Source organism: Alosa sapidissima, chromosome 20 (genome assembly GCF_018492685.1).
Source record: "Alosa sapidissima isolate fAloSap1 chromosome 20, fAloSap1.pri, whole genome shotgun sequence".
Taxonomy (NCBI): Eukaryota; Metazoa; Chordata; class Actinopteri; order Clupeiformes; family Clupeidae; genus Alosa; species Alosa sapidissima.
The window spans coordinates 28,158,818-28,177,326 of NC_055976.1; the positions used below are offsets into that span (position 1 = coordinate 28,158,818).

At 46.0% G+C, this 18,509-nt stretch overlaps 1 protein-coding gene across 3 annotated transcripts in view; it reads right to left on the reverse strand.

Moving 5' to 3' along the window:
- Positions 1–18,509, reverse strand: part of slc2a9l2 (solute carrier family 2 member 9, like 2) — a 168,653-nt gene that overhangs the window by 122,326 nt on the left and 27,818 nt on the right. For all 3 annotated transcript variants that reach the window (XM_042075284.1, XM_042075285.1, XM_042075283.1), the window contains exons 4-5: positions 16,931–17,091; positions 1,124–1,248 (exon numbers count right to left, since the gene is read on the reverse strand). In XM_042075284.1, the coding sequence (XP_041931218.1) occupies positions 1,124–1,248; positions 16,931–17,091 (286 nt within the window). The remainder of the gene's footprint in view (positions 1–1,123; positions 1,249–16,930; positions 17,092–18,509) is intronic.

The following is an 18,509-nucleotide window of genomic DNA, read 5'->3' on the forward strand; positions in this document are numbered from 1 at the left end:
GAGTCCCATTTAGGGATATCTGCCTCCTGACATAATTAGCCCATTTCACAAGATGGGGCCGCTGTGTAAATCAACTTCCTGTGGAAGAGCACTTTCCCATAGACAGCAAAAGAAAAGTCCACAGGAAAGACAGAAACAGGAAGACTTTTTAGCCTGCCAATTAAGGTTATCATTAACATCAATGAGGCCGGACACCTGGGCACTGTGAATTTGGTCTATCGGCCAAGAAATGGAAAGTGTCGTCACTGGTCTGAAGGGTGGCGTGGTCTCGTTCTAGTTAAAGATTTGACTTGCAGTCCAGCTCTGTCACTTCCTCACAGCCTTCCTCATTAACTCGCCCTGCTGGACAGCATGTTATTAGCCATCAATCCGTCCTAGCGGCTAATGACACCAGCCAAGTCCACCTTGAAATTACTGTCAAGATGATCAGTTCTACATCAGCTACTTGATCAGTAATTGTGTGTCCCAACTCAAGACCAATATTACACAGCAGGCATCAATGCCTCTAATGTCCTTCATATTCCAATGTTATTAGACAATCGCTCCAGGATGCACAAGAGGTTTCAACAGTGTCACTACCACAACAATGGAGAGGCGGGTAATGCAGCCTAACAACGTGTCTTGGGTACATGCAGAGAATAACTAATGTCTGAATTGTCAATTTGCCATTCCTGCATTTCATTCAGCAATCAAACTGAGTTTTACAAAAATATTTAACAGAGATAAACAATGTTTAAAGTTACACAAAATGTCTGCCATCTTAGTCAAGAAAGAGATGAGACACACACAGGACATCACTGAATGGTTATGACCTGTGTGTAAAAACCTAAATAAGGCCTGACTTCAGAAACTGTTTTTAAGGTCTCAAGTTTTCAAAACGCATTAAGACTAATGGGTACACATTCGCAGAATAAAATCCATCCTCATAAATTAAATTAATGAAATTACATCAATGAAGTGTAATTACCTCCTGGCTTTATTTTTACACCTCATATAATGATTTTAATGTGAAAAATGATGGGCCGTACTGAGGTAGCAATAAACGTTTGCAGTGGACAGACAAAAGGGAGGTGAGAGGCATGTGGTAGTTGGGTTACTGGGTCAGGATAAGAGGGCCACTCACCAGAGTCCACGCCGATGATGAAGCGGCCAATGATGAGCATCTCAAAAGAGCCTGCAGTCTCCCCCAAAGCCATGAGTAATGCGGCTATTATTGCATTCACATTATTCAGCAGCAAGGTGCCCTTCCTATGATCAGTCACAGAGAGAGAGAGAGAGGGAGAGTGAGAGAGAGAGAGAAAGAGAGAGAGGGAGAGCAAGAGAAAGAGCGAGAGAGAGAAAGATGGGGGGGGGGGGGGTTGGACACAAGAAAGGTGGTTGATCAAGTTAATTTGTTCGCTAAAAAATCCTTTCTTCTTCCATGTAGAGAAAATGTGCCCGGGGCACAATTAACGATGCAGTTATCATCTGTGCATGTAACTGAAGAGGCATGCAAAGGCTCAACTTATTGATTCTCTGCTCACTCATTCTGTCTCAGTGAGGAAGAACTGTGTTTGACTTTGGAATGAGAGAACCCCCAGAGGCTTAACAACACTTAACTTGGGTGTTATATAAAATCTATTTCTAGTGGCCATTCATTTTACAAATTTAGACAAATCCATTGACATTGACAAATGAACTTCAGAAATGCAATGGAATAGAACAGTGGAAAACATACAGCATAGAGAGCCGGCATCATTTATTCTCCCAGGATGTGTGGAGCCATTATTTCATTAGTTTCGCTAATAACAGGTTCGCATATCAAATTACAGGCAGATGGAGGGAAATTAAGATGGAGGAAAATTATATCAGGCAGAACACAACAATCAAGCTTTTCAGACCTAAACATGCTCTTTGTCAATAACATTTCATATTGATTTGGAGAGTTTTCTCCCTTTCTGCACTTTTCATGTTTCACATTTGTATGTCAAGGAGGTGAAAAAAGAAACCTGGCCATGATATAAATAAATATTCCCCGTTGGCATGCATGGCTATCCCTCACGTGTATTTGGTTTGTAAATGCTTTTCCAGCCAAATGTAAAATAGCCACTAGCATTCCTGAAGCAAGGAACGAAGAAGCAGAGTGCACACAGTGCAGCACTAAAGCACGTATTAAACAGAATGTTGACATCGTTTCTTTAGACTGCAGAATTATGTTTGATCTCGAGACAACATTTCATCTGTGTCGACAACAGACAGTAGTAGGTCATATTTCACCTTTCACAACAAACACATTTGTCATTCTTTCAGATGTCACATCATGAGTGCCAGCAATGACTGTCATCTAATACTCCAGATACAGTATGAGCGATCGCATGCCCATGGCATCCATTACGTTCCTCGTTGGGTTTGTTTGTCTGCATTTTAAGAACATATGCTCTGGTAAGTTTTTCATGCCTGGCTTCGCCCATCAAATCAATCATGGAGAACATCAGAAAAAAAGACAAAGAGATGTGGTCTGATGTTCGAGTTCAAATACACTTGATCCTGTAAAAGTACTTACAGTGTCTTTCTTGTAAACAAAGCAGTGAACAGATTTGTTTTATACAACGCGAAGGACAGATACACACTCACCACCATTCAGCCAGGCTATGCTCTATGAAGCACTGTGGATCAGGTCATTCAGCCAGGCTATGCTCTATGAAGCACTGTGGATCAGGTCATTCAGCCAGGCTATGCTCTATGAAGCACTGTGGATCAGGTCAGAACACCACGAGAAAACGAAATAAAAGCCTTCAAGTATGACATTGCCAACAACATCACCAAAAGATACCTGTTAACAAGCTTTTAACCATGCCAGGCAGGCTGCTGTTGATGTTTTGACATGCTTTTTAAGTAGGTTACCTGCTGGCTGTAGTAGACCAAAACTCCATAATACAGCACAAAACAATATATGAGATAACACAAATCTAAATGGACTACATCATACTTCAGCAAAAGAGGCTGGTAGCTCTTGGTTGTAAAGCGTAGACTTTATCCTCGTATCGGGTGCTCTTGGAAAATGGGATCAGTTCATGAGAAGGAAAACGAATCCAGGCACTCCAGGAAAGGTGACTGAGAAAGGTATATTTTAAAAGCCTTTATTTGTTACTGGCTAATCCATAGTTTAAAACGCCAACATGTTTCGACCACACTTGGTCTTCATCAGGGCATGTACAAGTGAATGAGGACTTAGGCCTCACCTATATACTGTAGGGTCAAGAGGTCATATGACCAGAAAAGATGTATACTCTACAACAGGTGATCCTTTGTACATTAACACAGCAGAAAGGAAATTAAAAAAAGGAAAAGAAATGTAAAATAAAAAAATATATTAAAAAAATACAGTGACATTCACATCAGTAGGCCTACATCACTATAAAAAACAAGTGAAATCGATGTCTTCATTTAGACCAGGATATTCCATAGCATTCAGGCGATGTATCCAGAACGACTCTCGTTGGTTCAACCTCTGTAACCTATTGCCCCCCCTTGCCAAAGGTCTGACATGCTCAATGCCCTGTATAGTTAACAAGGAGTCGTTCTTGTTGTGGTACTCGTTAAAGTGTCTAGCCATGGGGTAATCTTTATTCACCACTCTGATGGCATATTTGTGCTCAGCAAGACGGTCCCTTAACCGTCTTTTTGTGCGGCCGACATAAAAGAACCCCTCCTCACAAGGACATGCCAAACGATAAATTACAAATGGTGTTACAATTAATAAAATCCCTTAATTCATATGTTTTGTTGGATCTTGCGTCCAAAAAACATTTGGATTGGTTGACATTGGCACAATGGGGGCAATGCATACATTTAAAAGTACCTATAGGTTTTCTGAGCCAGGAGTCTTTTCGCTCAGGTGGGAGGTATGAGCGCATTAACTTATCCCTAAGAGTAGTCTGAACGATATTACTGGAGGTTCAGGAAACACTTCTCGTAATTGGCTATCACTCTCAATGATCGACCAGTTTTTCCTTAACATGTTTTTAATCCGTGCCGCGTGTCTACTGTAAGTAGTGACGAAGTATGGGGGTGATTTATTAGTCCGTTTATGTGTATTCTTCTCAAGTAGAATGTTACGTTGAAGTGCCTGCGCTTTACTGTCAGCTTGGGAAATAACTTCTGGCCTATACGCCCTATCCGAAAACCTCATAGCCATTGATTCGGCCTGTTCATTGAAGTCGTTGTCTTTGTCACAGATACGTCTCAAACGTTGGAATTGGCCGCAAGGGATATTGCGTATAAGGTGCGGGGGGTGAAACGAGTCTGCTCTACGGATGGTATTACGGGAGGTGCTTTTCCTGAAAAGAGTAGTGTGTAGCTGGCCCTCCAAGCCCTTATAGATAGTCAAATCCAAGAAATTGACTTTATCAAGTGAGTAGTCTAATGACAATTTAATATTGGGATTAATGCCATTAACATAAGTATGAAAGTCCAACAGACTTTCAGACCCATTGAAAATCAAAAGAACATCATCTATGTAGCGACCATACTACATAATACATTCAAAAAAAGGATTGCATGAGTTCAATATGTGTTCCTTTTCCCACAGGCCCAAATACAAACATGCGTAATTAGGTGAAAAACATGATCCCATGGGTACACCAATTTTTTGTACATACATCTCATCCATGAATATGAAAACATTGTTGTGAATAACCCAGTCCTTCAATTTCAATAGAAATTCACTTGAGTCAATTCTTCCTGTGATATAGTGACTCAGCGCAAACAAGCCCTGCTGAGGGTCAATGTTCGTGTATAGACTACATCATACCTTGTGATACTCACAACCACACACAGTACTGTGAATTGACCTGGGTGAGTATTCACCATTCAAAGCATTTAGCCCTACCTGACCAACACCAAATAGCCAGATCATATTTCAATTAGCCTACCTGCAGGAGGTATTACTGTAATCAGAGTTTACACATGAGCCTGGCTCCAATCTCCATTTTCATCATACATTTCATAGCTTTTATTTGCCTGATATGTAGAACAATTGTGCTCAGACAAGATAAATAATGAGTTCCGGAAATTAAGCGATTAAGTGATTATGTTGTTTGCTTGGTGTGTTTCCTAATGTGCATGACAGTCTTGTATAGGTTTGCCTTTAACAGCAGGCCTCAAACCTAGATCAACTCTTAGGCTGTTTGCCAGTCAGATTATAGCATACATGAGCCTGTAAGAGATATGGTCCATCTGGTCAGCCTTCTGTCATTCAGATCTATTTTTCCACAAATAAATCAACTGAATTATTTATCAATTAAATTCATTCTCTTTGGTAGTTGGCTAAAATAACACAAAAAACAGTGTTACGCGCAGTGCAACTCTCCCTTTTTAATCGTCACAATCATCATGTGTTTTAATTGTCATAATCAAGGATGAGACCATTTATAGTACTTCCACGTAACATGGCATTATGACCATAACTTTATACCAGGTGGTGAGTAGCAAGAAACAACTATAATAGAGAGAGAGACAGTGTTACAGAGAAAGAGAGACTGAGTGTGTGTGTGTGTGTGTGTGTGTGTGTGTGAGTGAGAGAGAGAGAGAGATCACAAGGTAGGGAGACACGGGGAAGGAGAAGGAGAAAAGCATTAAAGTGAGACAGATGACTTGTGCAGAGGGATCACTAGCAGACTCCTAATGAGATAGCGATTGGCCCATAAAGACAGGTCAGGCTACACCTACTGCAAAGCTGCCGGAATGAGTTTTGAAGAAATGTATCTACAAAAGAGAGAAATACTAAAAGAAAAGGCATATAAAAAGGCATCTCTTCTTTAGAGACACTATGACATCCTGTTTATAGTATAAGTAGACAGGGCTATGAGACCATTTATAGTACTTCCACTTAGCATCACGTCATGAGCATAACTCTATGCAGTAACACCGCAGTAACATCTGCCACATGACAGAGAGGAGGAACCATCTCTTTATCTTGTCTGAGCACACCATCCATATACCCAAACGCTCACATATGCAAAAAACTATAACACAAATCCATGATATATTCAAAGGATACACGATATTAAGACACCCCTAAGATACAGCGCATGCATGCGCAATGTCAATTTAGTTGTAGATTAAAGCAGGATGCATTAAAGTAATCATACGGGCACCATCCTGATAACTCAAGCATGCAGTCCCTATATGTCTCAAGCATGCAGTCCCTATATGTCTCAAGCATGCAGTCCCTACAGTATATGTTTCTGCCCTGCAGCAGAATGTAAGTAATCCTGTAGTATACAATATCAGTGCTCCACTTGCATGTTTTAAATGAAGGTGGACTGCTGGAGTAAACATGAGGAGGCAAGAGGGGGGTGCAATATAGAGACTCCATTTTGCCTCTTACAGAGATAGAGGAAAAGGGGGGAAAGGGAAAAGAGTGGGAGAAGGAGAGGCAGAGGGAGGGAGAGAGGGAAGGATGGAGGGAGGGAGAGAGGGAAGGATGGAGGGATGGAGAGAGGGAAGGATGGAGGGATGGAGAGAGGGAAGGATGGAGGGAGGGAGAGAGGGAAGGATGGAGAGAGGGAGAGAGGGAAGGATGGAGGGAGGGAGAGAGGGAAGGATGGAGGGAGGGTTGGAGAGAGAGAGAGAGTGAGTACAGCATATATATATATATATATATATATATATAGGCAAAATCATTTCCCAATCAAACACAAACTCAGAAACCATCCGCTGTGGGTCTTTTACAGTGGTAGCCCCATTAGCGTACTCGCTGGCTATTCCATGATAGCTTCATGCTTAAAAGCTTAAAAGTTCTACTAGGAAGACTCGTAGTGTAGCTTACTCCTCCCATGCTTACACGGAGCCAATCTTAGCGTTGCCTACTTTCGGGAAAGCCCTGCAATCTGATCATTAACTCATTCAATCAGCGCTAGCCTATAGGAATTCAGAGGGCTCTTTAAATATGTACCACCTAACACTGCTTCTGCTTCTCAGTACGCTGACTTTGACGTCCTAGCTCAGGCTTCCGCGTGGACCTGGGCTCTCTGCATTTTTACATTCGCTCCTTCTGCCCTCAGTGGCGTTACTTGTTACAATCCTACCGCGCTCGTTGCTGCGCTGTTCAGACCTGTGCGTCCTTCAGTCAGGGCCACTGCATGTCGCTTCATCGCTAATCTCTGCCTATCGGAGCCAGTCACGCTCACGCTGTTGCAGCCTTCAATTCACGATAGCCTACTGCCGGGTCGCCGTCCTCGCGCAACTCTGTTGCAGGCCCATGTCGTTTTCGGCAACAATTTCTCAAGCTTCAGCGTCTGGTTGGTAAGGTTATCGTGCTCTCTTCCCAAGCTCCTCGAGCTGGACTACACTCTACCCACTGTCATGCAACCTGCTTGCCAACGATGTTCGGCGGGCAGCAAACAAACTGACTTGTCTGACACGGTTTAACTTTCACTTAAGCCTCCTTACATAATTCCTGCTGATTTTATAATCCTTGCGATTTGTGCTGTAAATTGCTGGCCTGCACCACGCTGCCGTTGAACCCAACCCTGTATTAAGACCTGTTTAATTGATGTTCTACACTCACTGTGGTTATCTCGATGTCTACCTTGGTTGAGCGTCGTCAAACCAGTTGTCTTTTTGTGTAGCCTCTTAATTTGCCTCGCTGCTCGTTGGGCTGCATAGGCTTTAGGCTAGGCTACTCGTCTGCTGGACCTTCGGTTCAGGTATCACTCCTTGTGCATGGCTGCGGGAAGCCAGTTCATCGTTGCATTCGTTTAATCATCTGGGATTGCGTCCCATACCTTCTGGTAAGAAGTCTACACGGCCTTCCTCGGGTGATTCTCTGCATGCACTTGCCGTTGCTCAAACTACTCTCAGCTACCGCTGATCTGTGATGTCCCAGGTATGCCGTGACGTCCCCGACGTTCTCAGCTATCTGGGTTCTCAATTTTGGGGGGTCTTACACCAAAGCTCGAACCAAAATGACGGCACGCCGGCCCATGGCCATCAATTGCCAGTATGTCACACAAGCTATTATCTAGGCAATAATAGGTGTTTTCTTTTCAATGCCCGTATTATGTCAGTGTTCATGAGCTGACACCACAGTGTGGGCTCATGCCCACATGGTTGAGCTTTTAATTAAGAAGCTGTGTCATTTGTGTATGTAACATATCCTTCTAGCGTCTTTTGTATGTTTAAAATGTCTTTTCTGATTCCATATCGTGTATTGGGTTCCTAGGAATTCTATGGCAGGCCTCACTTTGCTCACTGCCCACCAGTGGGTCGCTTCAGCACTCCACATATTGGTTTTAATGGTTACCGGCTGTTCATGATTATGTCGGCAATTTTACATTTTGCTAGTTGTAGTTTAAATGGTGGCCTATGCTGGAAGTTCGTTGATCACGACTACCAACGTAGCCGTTGGCTGGTTGTTTTACCGATGACGATGCTACATGTCGCCTGTCTAACCACTCCTTCCTTCTCGCAGGTCAAACGGAGCGGTCCATCACTGGCAGACTCAAGTCTCCTTCAGGCCAACGCCGCGCCCTTCATGCACTCTCTTTAGACACAACGGGTCTCTGCGTGTCCACGTGATTTCAGCCCATCTAGTCATGCCATCAGTCACATTGATTGCTGACTCGAATTGCCGTTTTAGCAGGATCCTCTGCAAATGTGTACTCTAATTTCCATTCTCCTATTTTGCCTTGGCTGTTTTGTTTTTGGCAGATATGCTCACCTGAAGTGATCACGCCAGGGAGGACGTGCAAGTTCCTTTTACATTCTCCTCCCAATCTTTAATTGCTAACCCCTGCAGGTGCATCATGCCTCCCCTCTTCCGTTGAGGGGATGCAGTTCGTCAATGGAGAAGCAGTTCCACATATCACACTAACATCTACTTTCTTACAGGGATGGCAGTGCCGGTTCACAGAATCACGCAATCGTGTGGATCATGTTTCCAGTTCATACTGGAGGGGGGTCATCCCTCCGTCTTCACAAATCTCCCGAAGGCCAGCGCTTTCGAGGATATCTCCTCTTGTAGCACGGCTTAAAACTAGCCTTCCTAATCCCAGCACTTATCACCTGTCTAGAACTGACTCTTGACTGTGTAAAACCGGCACTCACTGATGCACACTTCGTTATTGTGCTCTACCTTGTAAATTGTTTTTAATTGCACTGGCATTGTGGGAGAATTGTTTTAGCTTTAACCTGTTTGCCGTCACGTTGGTCTAGGTTGCCCTAGACGCTGGTTGCCCAGCTCACTGTCCAGGTTGCCTTGGACGCCGGTTGCCCGGCTCATGACGCTCGTCTAGGTTGCCCTAGACGCTGGTTGCCCAGTTTGGTCCAGGTGGCCCTGGATGCCGGTTGCCTGGCCGTCATGTCTGTCTGGGTTGCCCTGGACGCTGATTGCCCAGCTCATGGTTCAGGATACCGCTATACGGTCAATGTTAACTGCCTGATTCCAGACTTTGACGCACTTGGATGACACTACGTCTGTCATCTGTTTAGATCGCCTCTGGCCCGCTATATCAGCTACACATATATTGGTTCCCCGCGATGCAAGGGGCAAAAGTTACGTGCATCATACTCCTTGCCAGACTCGAGTCTCTCCCTGAGCAAACGCTTCCGTGAGAACTCTGGATTCCCAGGGTACATTGTACATTCCCCTCCACTCACTCAGGGGCCAGTGCTTGGCGCATGACTAATATAATTTCTGCATCCAGTTGGGCGATATGTATTGCTTATTCTCTCCTCATTGCTACCTTTACTCATTGTCTCTCCAGCAGCCAGTTCTAAACTGTACTATCCTGCCACAGTGGTGCAGCTGGTATAGCAAGCTCGCGTTAAGTCATTCTCAGAGCTCCTCTGCACTCTGAGATGCATAAGCACCATGGTGGTACCCCAGCACTCATCTGTTCGTTGTCTCGTCATATTTCAGTTACATATGTTTCTTCCTCCTGTCACATACAGGCATGAATTGTCCTGAAGTCCTTTGTCTACGTCGCAAGGTCATGCTTCCCTCGCATTACTGATGCTGCTCATCTTATTTTGGGGGGCTTTCCAAGAGCAGGTGCTAAGGTGTAGCTCACACGCATCCATCTTGGCCTTGGGTCTGCAGCTCAATGCATTCATCTCACTCTAGCCGCTGCAGGAGAGCTATCGAACCAGAACGCACATCTGGCTTCACAAGCACTAGTCTTCTACAAAACTAGTCATAATGCTTATCTATCCTAAATATTAAACCACATGACTTCGATGCGAATATACTCAAGCACCCATATCAACTAACTCATTGCTCTGGTCCCAAGCATCTGCAACCACAAGCTCTATTCCCCTGCATTGATCCTGAGTACATCATGTTTAACCTTTTAACCCTAACCATGTTTTGCTTCCCTGGTCCCCGTTCACTACCTTAAACTACGGCTCACACTTTACCTGATTTTCAGCAGCCATCTAGCTAACGTGCTGCTTAAATGTAACCTCTCTTCAAAGAGGTTCACTTCTCACTCATTCCGCATCGGCGCAGCCAAGACTGCCGGCCAAAAAGGGCTATCCACGTCATCCATCAGGATGCATCAAACTAACTCCTCTTGACATTTTCGATGCTCAGAAGTTGCTCTCCCATGTTAACTCAGGTACCTCATTTTACCTTCACAAATCCTGGTGGCGGTGGTTAAATTCTGGCATTCGCCTTGCACTAATCGCTGAAACATATTGGGGCCCAGCATGCCGGTAGCTTGTGGTGATTTAGTCTCAGCCATGGGCATGTTGCCCTTTTCACTGGTTGCCCAGCTCGTTCGACGCTTATGGTTCAGGTCACTTCTCGCCGGTCGCCCGGCTCGTGATGCATGTCTAGGTTGCCCTAGACACTGGTTGCCCAGTTTGGTCCAGGTTGCCCTGGATGCCGGTCACCCGGCCATCACATCGGTCTAGGTTGCCCTATACACTGGTTGACCAGCTCATGGTTCAGGTCGCACCGTACGACGGTTGCCCGGCTCGTGACGCTCGTCTAGGTTGCCCTAGACGCTGGTTGCCCAGTTCGGTCCAGGTTGCCCTGGATGCCGGTCGCCCGGCCGTCACGTTGGTCTAGGTTGCCCTAGACGCTGGTTGCCCAGCTCACTGTCCAGGTTGCCTTGGACGCCGGTTGCCCGGCTCATGACGCTCGTCTAGGTTGCCCTAGACGCTGGTTGCCCAGTTTGGTCCAGGTGGCCCTGGATGCCGGTTGCCCGGCCGTCATGTCTGTCTAGGTTGCCCTAGACGCTGGTTGCCCAGCTCATGGTTCAGGTCGCGTCGTACGCCGGTTGCCCGGCTCGTGACGCTCGTCTAGGTTGCCCTAGACGCTGGTTGCCCAGTTCGGTCCAGGTTGCCCTGGATGCCGGTCGCCCGGCCGTCACGTTGGTCTAGGTTGCCCTAGACGCTGGTTGCCCAGCTAATGGTCCAGGTTGCCTTGGACGCCGGTAGCCCGGCACGTCTCGTGGTCTAGGTTGCCCTAGACGCTGGTTGCCCAGCTCGCATAAGCACTAAAGTCCAGGTTGCTCTGGATGCCGGTGGCCTGGCTCATCACGATGTACTAGCTTGCTAGTCACTCTGTGCCCAGATCGTGAAGTGCTTATGGTCCAGGTTGCCCTGGACGCCGGTTGCCCGGCCGCCGCATTGGTCTAGGTTGCCCTAGACGCTGGTTGCCCAGCTCGTCAAGCTTCTAAATCCCACTAAAGCGAAAGCATGCTGCGGGCCCCACTACAACCCTAGGTTTATGGTTGTAGGTTGCAGATTACTGAGTCACCGCCCTGGCGGGCATCACTCATCCTTTTGGGGGTAGGCTCCCCGCCCCTGCCTTCATCCATCGGCAGGAGACGAGATCCTCTCATCGCTGGACGGATCCGAGACGGGGCCTACGCCAAAGACTGTTACCTATTCAGGACTCCATCATGCTTGCATCCAAGCCGTTCCTTTACTAATTAAATTGTTAACTGATTCTATTCTGTCTACTGAGTCTTTCTGGTAGAAATGATAGCTTCAGCGAAAGTTCTACTAGGAAGACTTGTAGTGTAGCTTACTCCTCCCATGCTTACACGGAGCCAATCTTAGCGTTGCTTACTTTCGGGAAAGCCCTGCAATCTGATCATTAACTCATTCAATCAGCGCTAGCCTATAGGAATTCAGTGGGCTCTTTAAATATGTACCACCTAACACTGCTTCTGCTTCTCAGTACGCTGACTTTGACGTCCCCTCCACCTCCCCTCCAGCCACCTCTGCCAGCAGTCCACGTCCATCGGGCACGGTCTGCCTACCACATCTTCCTTCAGCCACCGCCACCAGTTGGTCCCCGTCTCGTCGTGGGGGGTAGGCTCCCCGCCCCTGCCTTCATCCATCGGCAGGAGACGAGATCCTCTCATCGCTGGACGGATCCGAGACGGGGCCTACGCCAAAGACTGTTACCTATTCAGGACTCTATAATGCTTGCATCCAAGCCGTTCCTTTACTAATTAAATTGTTAACTGATTCTATTCTGTCTACTGAGTCTTTCTGGTAGAAATCAGTTTCTCATTACTGGAAAGGACCAAGTGCATTGTGGGATATGGTAATGGCCCTGTGGTGTGCGGAGTGTCACAGCAGCCTTTTTTCCACGATGGAGTATTCATCAGAACAAGGCAACGTCAGCCCTCATTTGAGCCCCTGATACTTGGAGCAGGCACAGCAGATCACATGGTGTCAACAATGTTGTTCCCGACCTTGTTGACATGGATGTATATTTACAGCAAAACCAGCAAGCCTGCAACACTATGGTTACAGAATTGGCATCATATAGTAGTTTCCATAATGATGTGCAATCCCTGACAAAATTGAATAGACTTTGTGTAAGCTGTCAAAATCATGCTTTCAGTATCTAATGGGGTGGCCCTCACCTATTCTAATAAATAGTACGGTCTTTGTGTGCGAACACAATATCAGATTTGAGGAAGCATTTTCATGTGACACATTGACATTCCCGTAGTTTTACCCAGCGAGTTTTTACCGTCTTATTTGTTGTCAGCCATTCATGTGCAGCACACCTCAGGGCTGAGTGTTGGGCACCCACACAAAATTCACACAGATTAAAGGAGAGTCTTTTGATGTAACGCAGCCTACAGGAGAGTACTAGTCAAGAGGAAAGGCTCACTAATGATGACAGGGCAAGGGGGGAGAAACACTTTGAGCTGGCAGATTACACAAACCTACCCCCAAAGGGGCGGGGAGCCTACCCCCCACGACGAGACGGGGACCAACTCGCATAAGCACTAAAGTCCAGGTTGCTCTGGATGCCGGTGGCCTGGCTCGTCACGATGTACTAGCTTGCTAGTCACTGGGCGCCCAGATCGTGAACTCGCATAAGCACTAAAGTCCAGGTTGCTCTGGATGCCGGTGGCCTGGCTCGTCACGATGTACTAGCTTGCTAGTCACTGGGCGCCCAGATCGTGAAGTGCTTATGGTCCAGGTTGCCCTGGACGCCGGTTGCCCGGCCGCCGCATTGGTCTAGGTTGCCCTAGACGCTGGTTGCCCAGCTCGTCAAGCTTCTAAATCCCACTAAAGCGAAAGCATGCTGCGGGCCCCACTACAACCCTAGGTTTATGGTTAACACCTAGCTACTTTAAAATTCAGTCGGCGCCCTGGCACAACGTCTTCACCCCGGCCCAGTCATGCTGTTTAATTCATCTTGTATGTATACTAATGTCTCTGCTCCTCTCAGAACCAGATTACTGAGTCACCGCCCTGGCGGGCATCACTCATCCTTTTGGGGGTAGGCTCCCCGCCCCTGCCTTCATCCATCGGCAGGAGACGAGATCCTCTCATCGCTGGACGGATCCGAGACGGGGCCTACGCCAAAGACTGTTACCTATTCAGGACTCTATAATGCTTGCATCCAAGCCGTTCCTTTACTAATTAAATTGTTAACTGATTCTATTCTGTCTACTGAGTCTTTCTGGTAGAAATCAGTTTCTCATTACTGGAAAGGACCAAGTGCATTGTTGGCTATGGTAATGGCCAAGTGCATTGTGGGATATGGTAATGGCCCTGTGGTGTGCGGAGTGTCACAGCAGCCTTTTTTCCACGATGGAGTATTCATCAGAACAAGGCAACGTCAGCCCTCGTTTGAGCCCCTGATACTTGGAGCAGGCACAGCAGATCACATGGTGTCAACAATGTTGTTCCCGACCTTGTTGACATGGATGTATATTTACAGCAAAACCAGCAAGCCTGCAACACTATGGTTACAGAATTGGCATCATATAGTAGTTTCCATAATGATGTGCAATCCCTGACAAAATTGAATAGACATTTATGTGTAAGCTGTCAAAATCATGCTTTCAGTATCTAATGGGGTGGCCCTCACCTATTCTAATAAATAGTACGGTCTTTGTGTGCGAACACAATATCAGATTTGAGGAAGCATTTTCATGTGACACATTGACATTCCCGTAGTTTTACCCAGCGAGTTTTTACCGTCTTATTTGTTGTCAGCCATTCATGTGCAGCACACCTCAGGGCAGACAGAGTGTTGGGCACCCACACAAAATTCACACAGATTAAAGGAGAGTCTTTTGATGTAGCGCAGCCTACAGGAGAGTACTAGTCAAGAGGAAAGGCTCACTAATGATGACAGGGCAAGGGGGGAGAAACACTTTGAGCTGGCAGATTACACAAGCGGTTCAAGTCAAACATGTCAAACCATTAAAGCTGACAATAAATGTGTTCATTAGAGCATCAAGATTTTTTCCTTTAATCTTCTGGCTCTCTTTAACATTGAAAAATTGACATCTTTTAGTCGTCATGCTGTGTTTGTCTACACAAGACAAGAAGATAAATGAACGCTTATGAAACATACGCTTTAATTTGGCTAGGTGGGGCTTTTGGAAAGAGAAGTGCTGAGGAAGACCTACTGAAATCTCATAGAGTTGTCTGCAACTCCCGGGGAGAAGCGATGAAGCCAGGCAACAAAAAGTAGTGGAGAAATGCCAACAATAGCCAGCAGCATTGTGAAAGTAATTGGCTATGGATATTATTGACCTGTGTGGGTCGCAGTTGAAGAATCAACACCTTCTCCACCCTCGTTTCTGTGGAAGCCTTTATATGACTTGGGCTGCTTGTAGCAGAGGAAACAATACACAAGCACAGGTGTATCGCTATATTGGAGGATTATCTTTGTTTACTTGTTATGGGAACAATCACACAACAAAAACAGTGATATACAGTACCCTCCAGAATTATTGGCACCTCTGCTAAAATTGACTAAAAACAAGTATAAAAAATAATCTGTTGGTGATTTATTGTAAATTCACAATGATGAGATTTCCCTTTTTCTCAAAATAAACATGCTTCCCTTCAAGGTGGGATTTTTCCTACATTTTTTACAATAAATCACCAACAGATTATTTTTATACCAGTTTTAGTCAACTTTAGCAGAGGTGCCAATAATTCTGGAGGGTAGCCTACTGTAGGCTACCTCAATAACAAGGATTTCTTGAACAAAATAAATGGTATATAGTAAAGCACAGCATTAATGGGGAGTAAACAGGTATGGATGGATATGGTCCAACATTACCTATCATTTGAATGTTTCCCGTGATATGACTGTGTCTGTGTGTTTTTTTTCCCCAGTGTGGTCAATGGAAACTCAATATTATTTTCTATTCTGGTGTCACAAAATGCATATTTATCTTTACTCCATTCACATATTACATACAAACAAATCTCTTCTAACTGTCATAGCTGTAATACAGAACATGATTACTGAAATCGTCATTACATCACCATAGCATAATATCTCATGCGATGATGCTTGAGAACTAGGAAATGGTCTAAACTACTCAATCTTATCTAAAGGGCAGTGAGGCATAAAGGGCAGTAAAAGGAGGGACATGGCCAGGTCTCTGAGGGTCGTGTCGGACTCGTGTCCACTCTCCTTAAAGCCGTGTCGTTCCCCTGACGGAGCTCCTGTGGCGGAGGAGTGAGGTGGCGGAGGAGCGCCAGTGCGAATGGGAACATCATGCTTAATGGAGTGTCCATGTCAGGACAGCCTCTGACAGCACTCACATCTTCCAGGTTGGGGGATGAAAGGAAACAGCCTTGTCACGCAGGCCAGCAAATATTAGTGCCCGTTTAACAACAATATCGATGTGTTTTTCTTCCTCTGATACGGAAGTAGTTGGCCTGATTAGTCGCGGTCCCATTATCTGGCTGGTCCCTTATTATAGTCTACTGGTTGGTCACCAGTAATTATATCCGTGTAGTGGCTGGCCGGTAATGAGTGTGGGGGCGTTGGGGCTACATGATGGATGGAGAGGAACTGAGGGGAAAGTGCAGGGGAAGCGAACATTAAACCAAACAAAACCACAAAAAACATGCCGTGCTCCACAGGGGAGGCTGCCGGTGCTAAAATTACCCAACAGTCCCTCCTACCAGGCTGCCTGAGCTGTATGTGTGCAGAAGAACGAGCACTGGGGGACGCTAGGGGGGGAGAGACAACACACAGTGGAGAGAGAGAGAGAGGGAGGGAGGGAGGGAGAGAGAGAGAGAAGGGTGAGAAGCAGAGGGATCAGGAATGAAGGATCAAGGAGATAAGAAAGGAGGGAGAGACGCTCCTGAAGGATGTGAGGAAGGTGAAGGCTTTGAAAGGTAAAGAGGCAACAGGACAGAGAGAGGACATGCCACACTCAAGGTCATTCAAGGCCACAGCTCCATCCAACAAGCTCATCCACATCAACCACACCTACACATGCATCAACACGCCGTGTTGTGAGTTCATGTAAGAGTGCTCATTAGTTCACATCCTAACTTCCTTTTAAACACATCCTTATGAACAGAAAACTGTGAGAATAAAACTGTATTCATGAAGAACATACAGACAAAAGACATATTATGTTGTAAACACACAAGTACTTTGGTCATTTGTTTAGACAATTTAAAAGGAAAAGGATGTTTTTACCTTCCAAAAACTTTAATGAGAATGGAGACAGTGAAGGTGCCCGCCAGACCCCCGATGGCAAAGATGGACACAGTGAGTGACCACAGTAGGGTGACCGTCTCTGATCCAATCGGTTCCTCATAACGCTCCACCCACGTCTTATTATAAAATGCTTTGATGTACTACAAGGACATAAGGAAACAAGAAAGAACAGAAACGATGAGATTATGATCATTTATTGTCCTGATAACAGACAGACACATACACTATACACTATACAGTACACAGGTTGCACAATGCTTGATGGTGCTGAGAGATCATTAAAAAACAAGAGTGCCAAAGGCCTACATCCAGTGCCAAAGTCTATATCCAATAGACGTCAATACGTCAATACCAAATAATCAATTGACTTCAGCATTATGACATTTTGCGTTGACGTGTTAAAAACGATTATTTTTTTTGTTGTAATTCTTATCCCTACAGTGCATTCACCAAACAACCATCAACCAAAATCATCAGGACTAGAGGAACCCCTGTGAGGAGAGTCCATAGCTTCTGCCTCAAACACACAGCAGGTAGAAAAACATTCTTCGCTCTCTATGCTGTACCGGTCCTGGGTGAGGCAGAAGAAAAGGGGTGCTGACAGTGATCAGTGGTCATCACAAATCTGCGTGGCTGACAGTTTTCTCTCCTTTGCAGACGGACGCGGAGGCTAATCAATATTGCAAACAGTACGAACGCGACTTGGAGCGAACGCTCCCCCACTATGGGAATGATGGAGAGCAACACTAATGAGAAAGCCATGTTCCTCTTCTCTCGCTTGCTTCATGATTCCATCCCTTCCTCCCTTTTCTTCCTCTGGCTCTCTGTGCCCCTTCGCTTTCTTTCATTCTCTGGCTTCTTTCTATGTCAGTAGAAATGCCCCCCCCCCCCACCATGTGCTCTGCTTTCCTGTGCCCCCCCCCCCCCCCCCTACCCATCCATTACCTCGTCTTCCTCCCTTTTTCTTTTCTGTCTTTGCTCTCAACCCACAAGGGACTCCAGCCGACCACAGGGGGGACGTGCCCTAGATGGTGCCTGGGGTGGAGAGCCGACGCTGGGGCTAGTGAGGCAGAGCGCCTGGGCGCCCCTCTCTGGAGACCCCACCCCACCTCAGATATCAGTGTGGCCCAATTTAAGCACTCAGACGCAGCAGGGGAGACCGGGCCACAAATGCAGCACCTTTGGCTGGCACACACGCCTCTGGAGGGGCAGCAGCGGGATGAGTTACGCTGCTGCTCAAAAAGACGGAGAGACAGAGCGAGAGGGAGGGTGAGAGATGGAGGATGGGAAAGGAGGGATGAAGAGAAGGGAAGAGGGAGGGAAAGATGAAGAGGTGCCAGGGAAGACGGCAGCAGTGTGGGGTAGGAGGGGGTGAGTCAGCTGGAACTCAGTGCGCATGTCCGTTAGCATCGCAGCTTTTCCCAAAGTCCCCAATCATCTAACATTATCTCTGAGCAAAGAGCACAGATGATACTTTCCAATTAGTCTGCACATCAGACCGAAAGTTTTGACTTTTGAACTTGAGGGAATTGTGAGTCATTATCATTATTTTTTATGT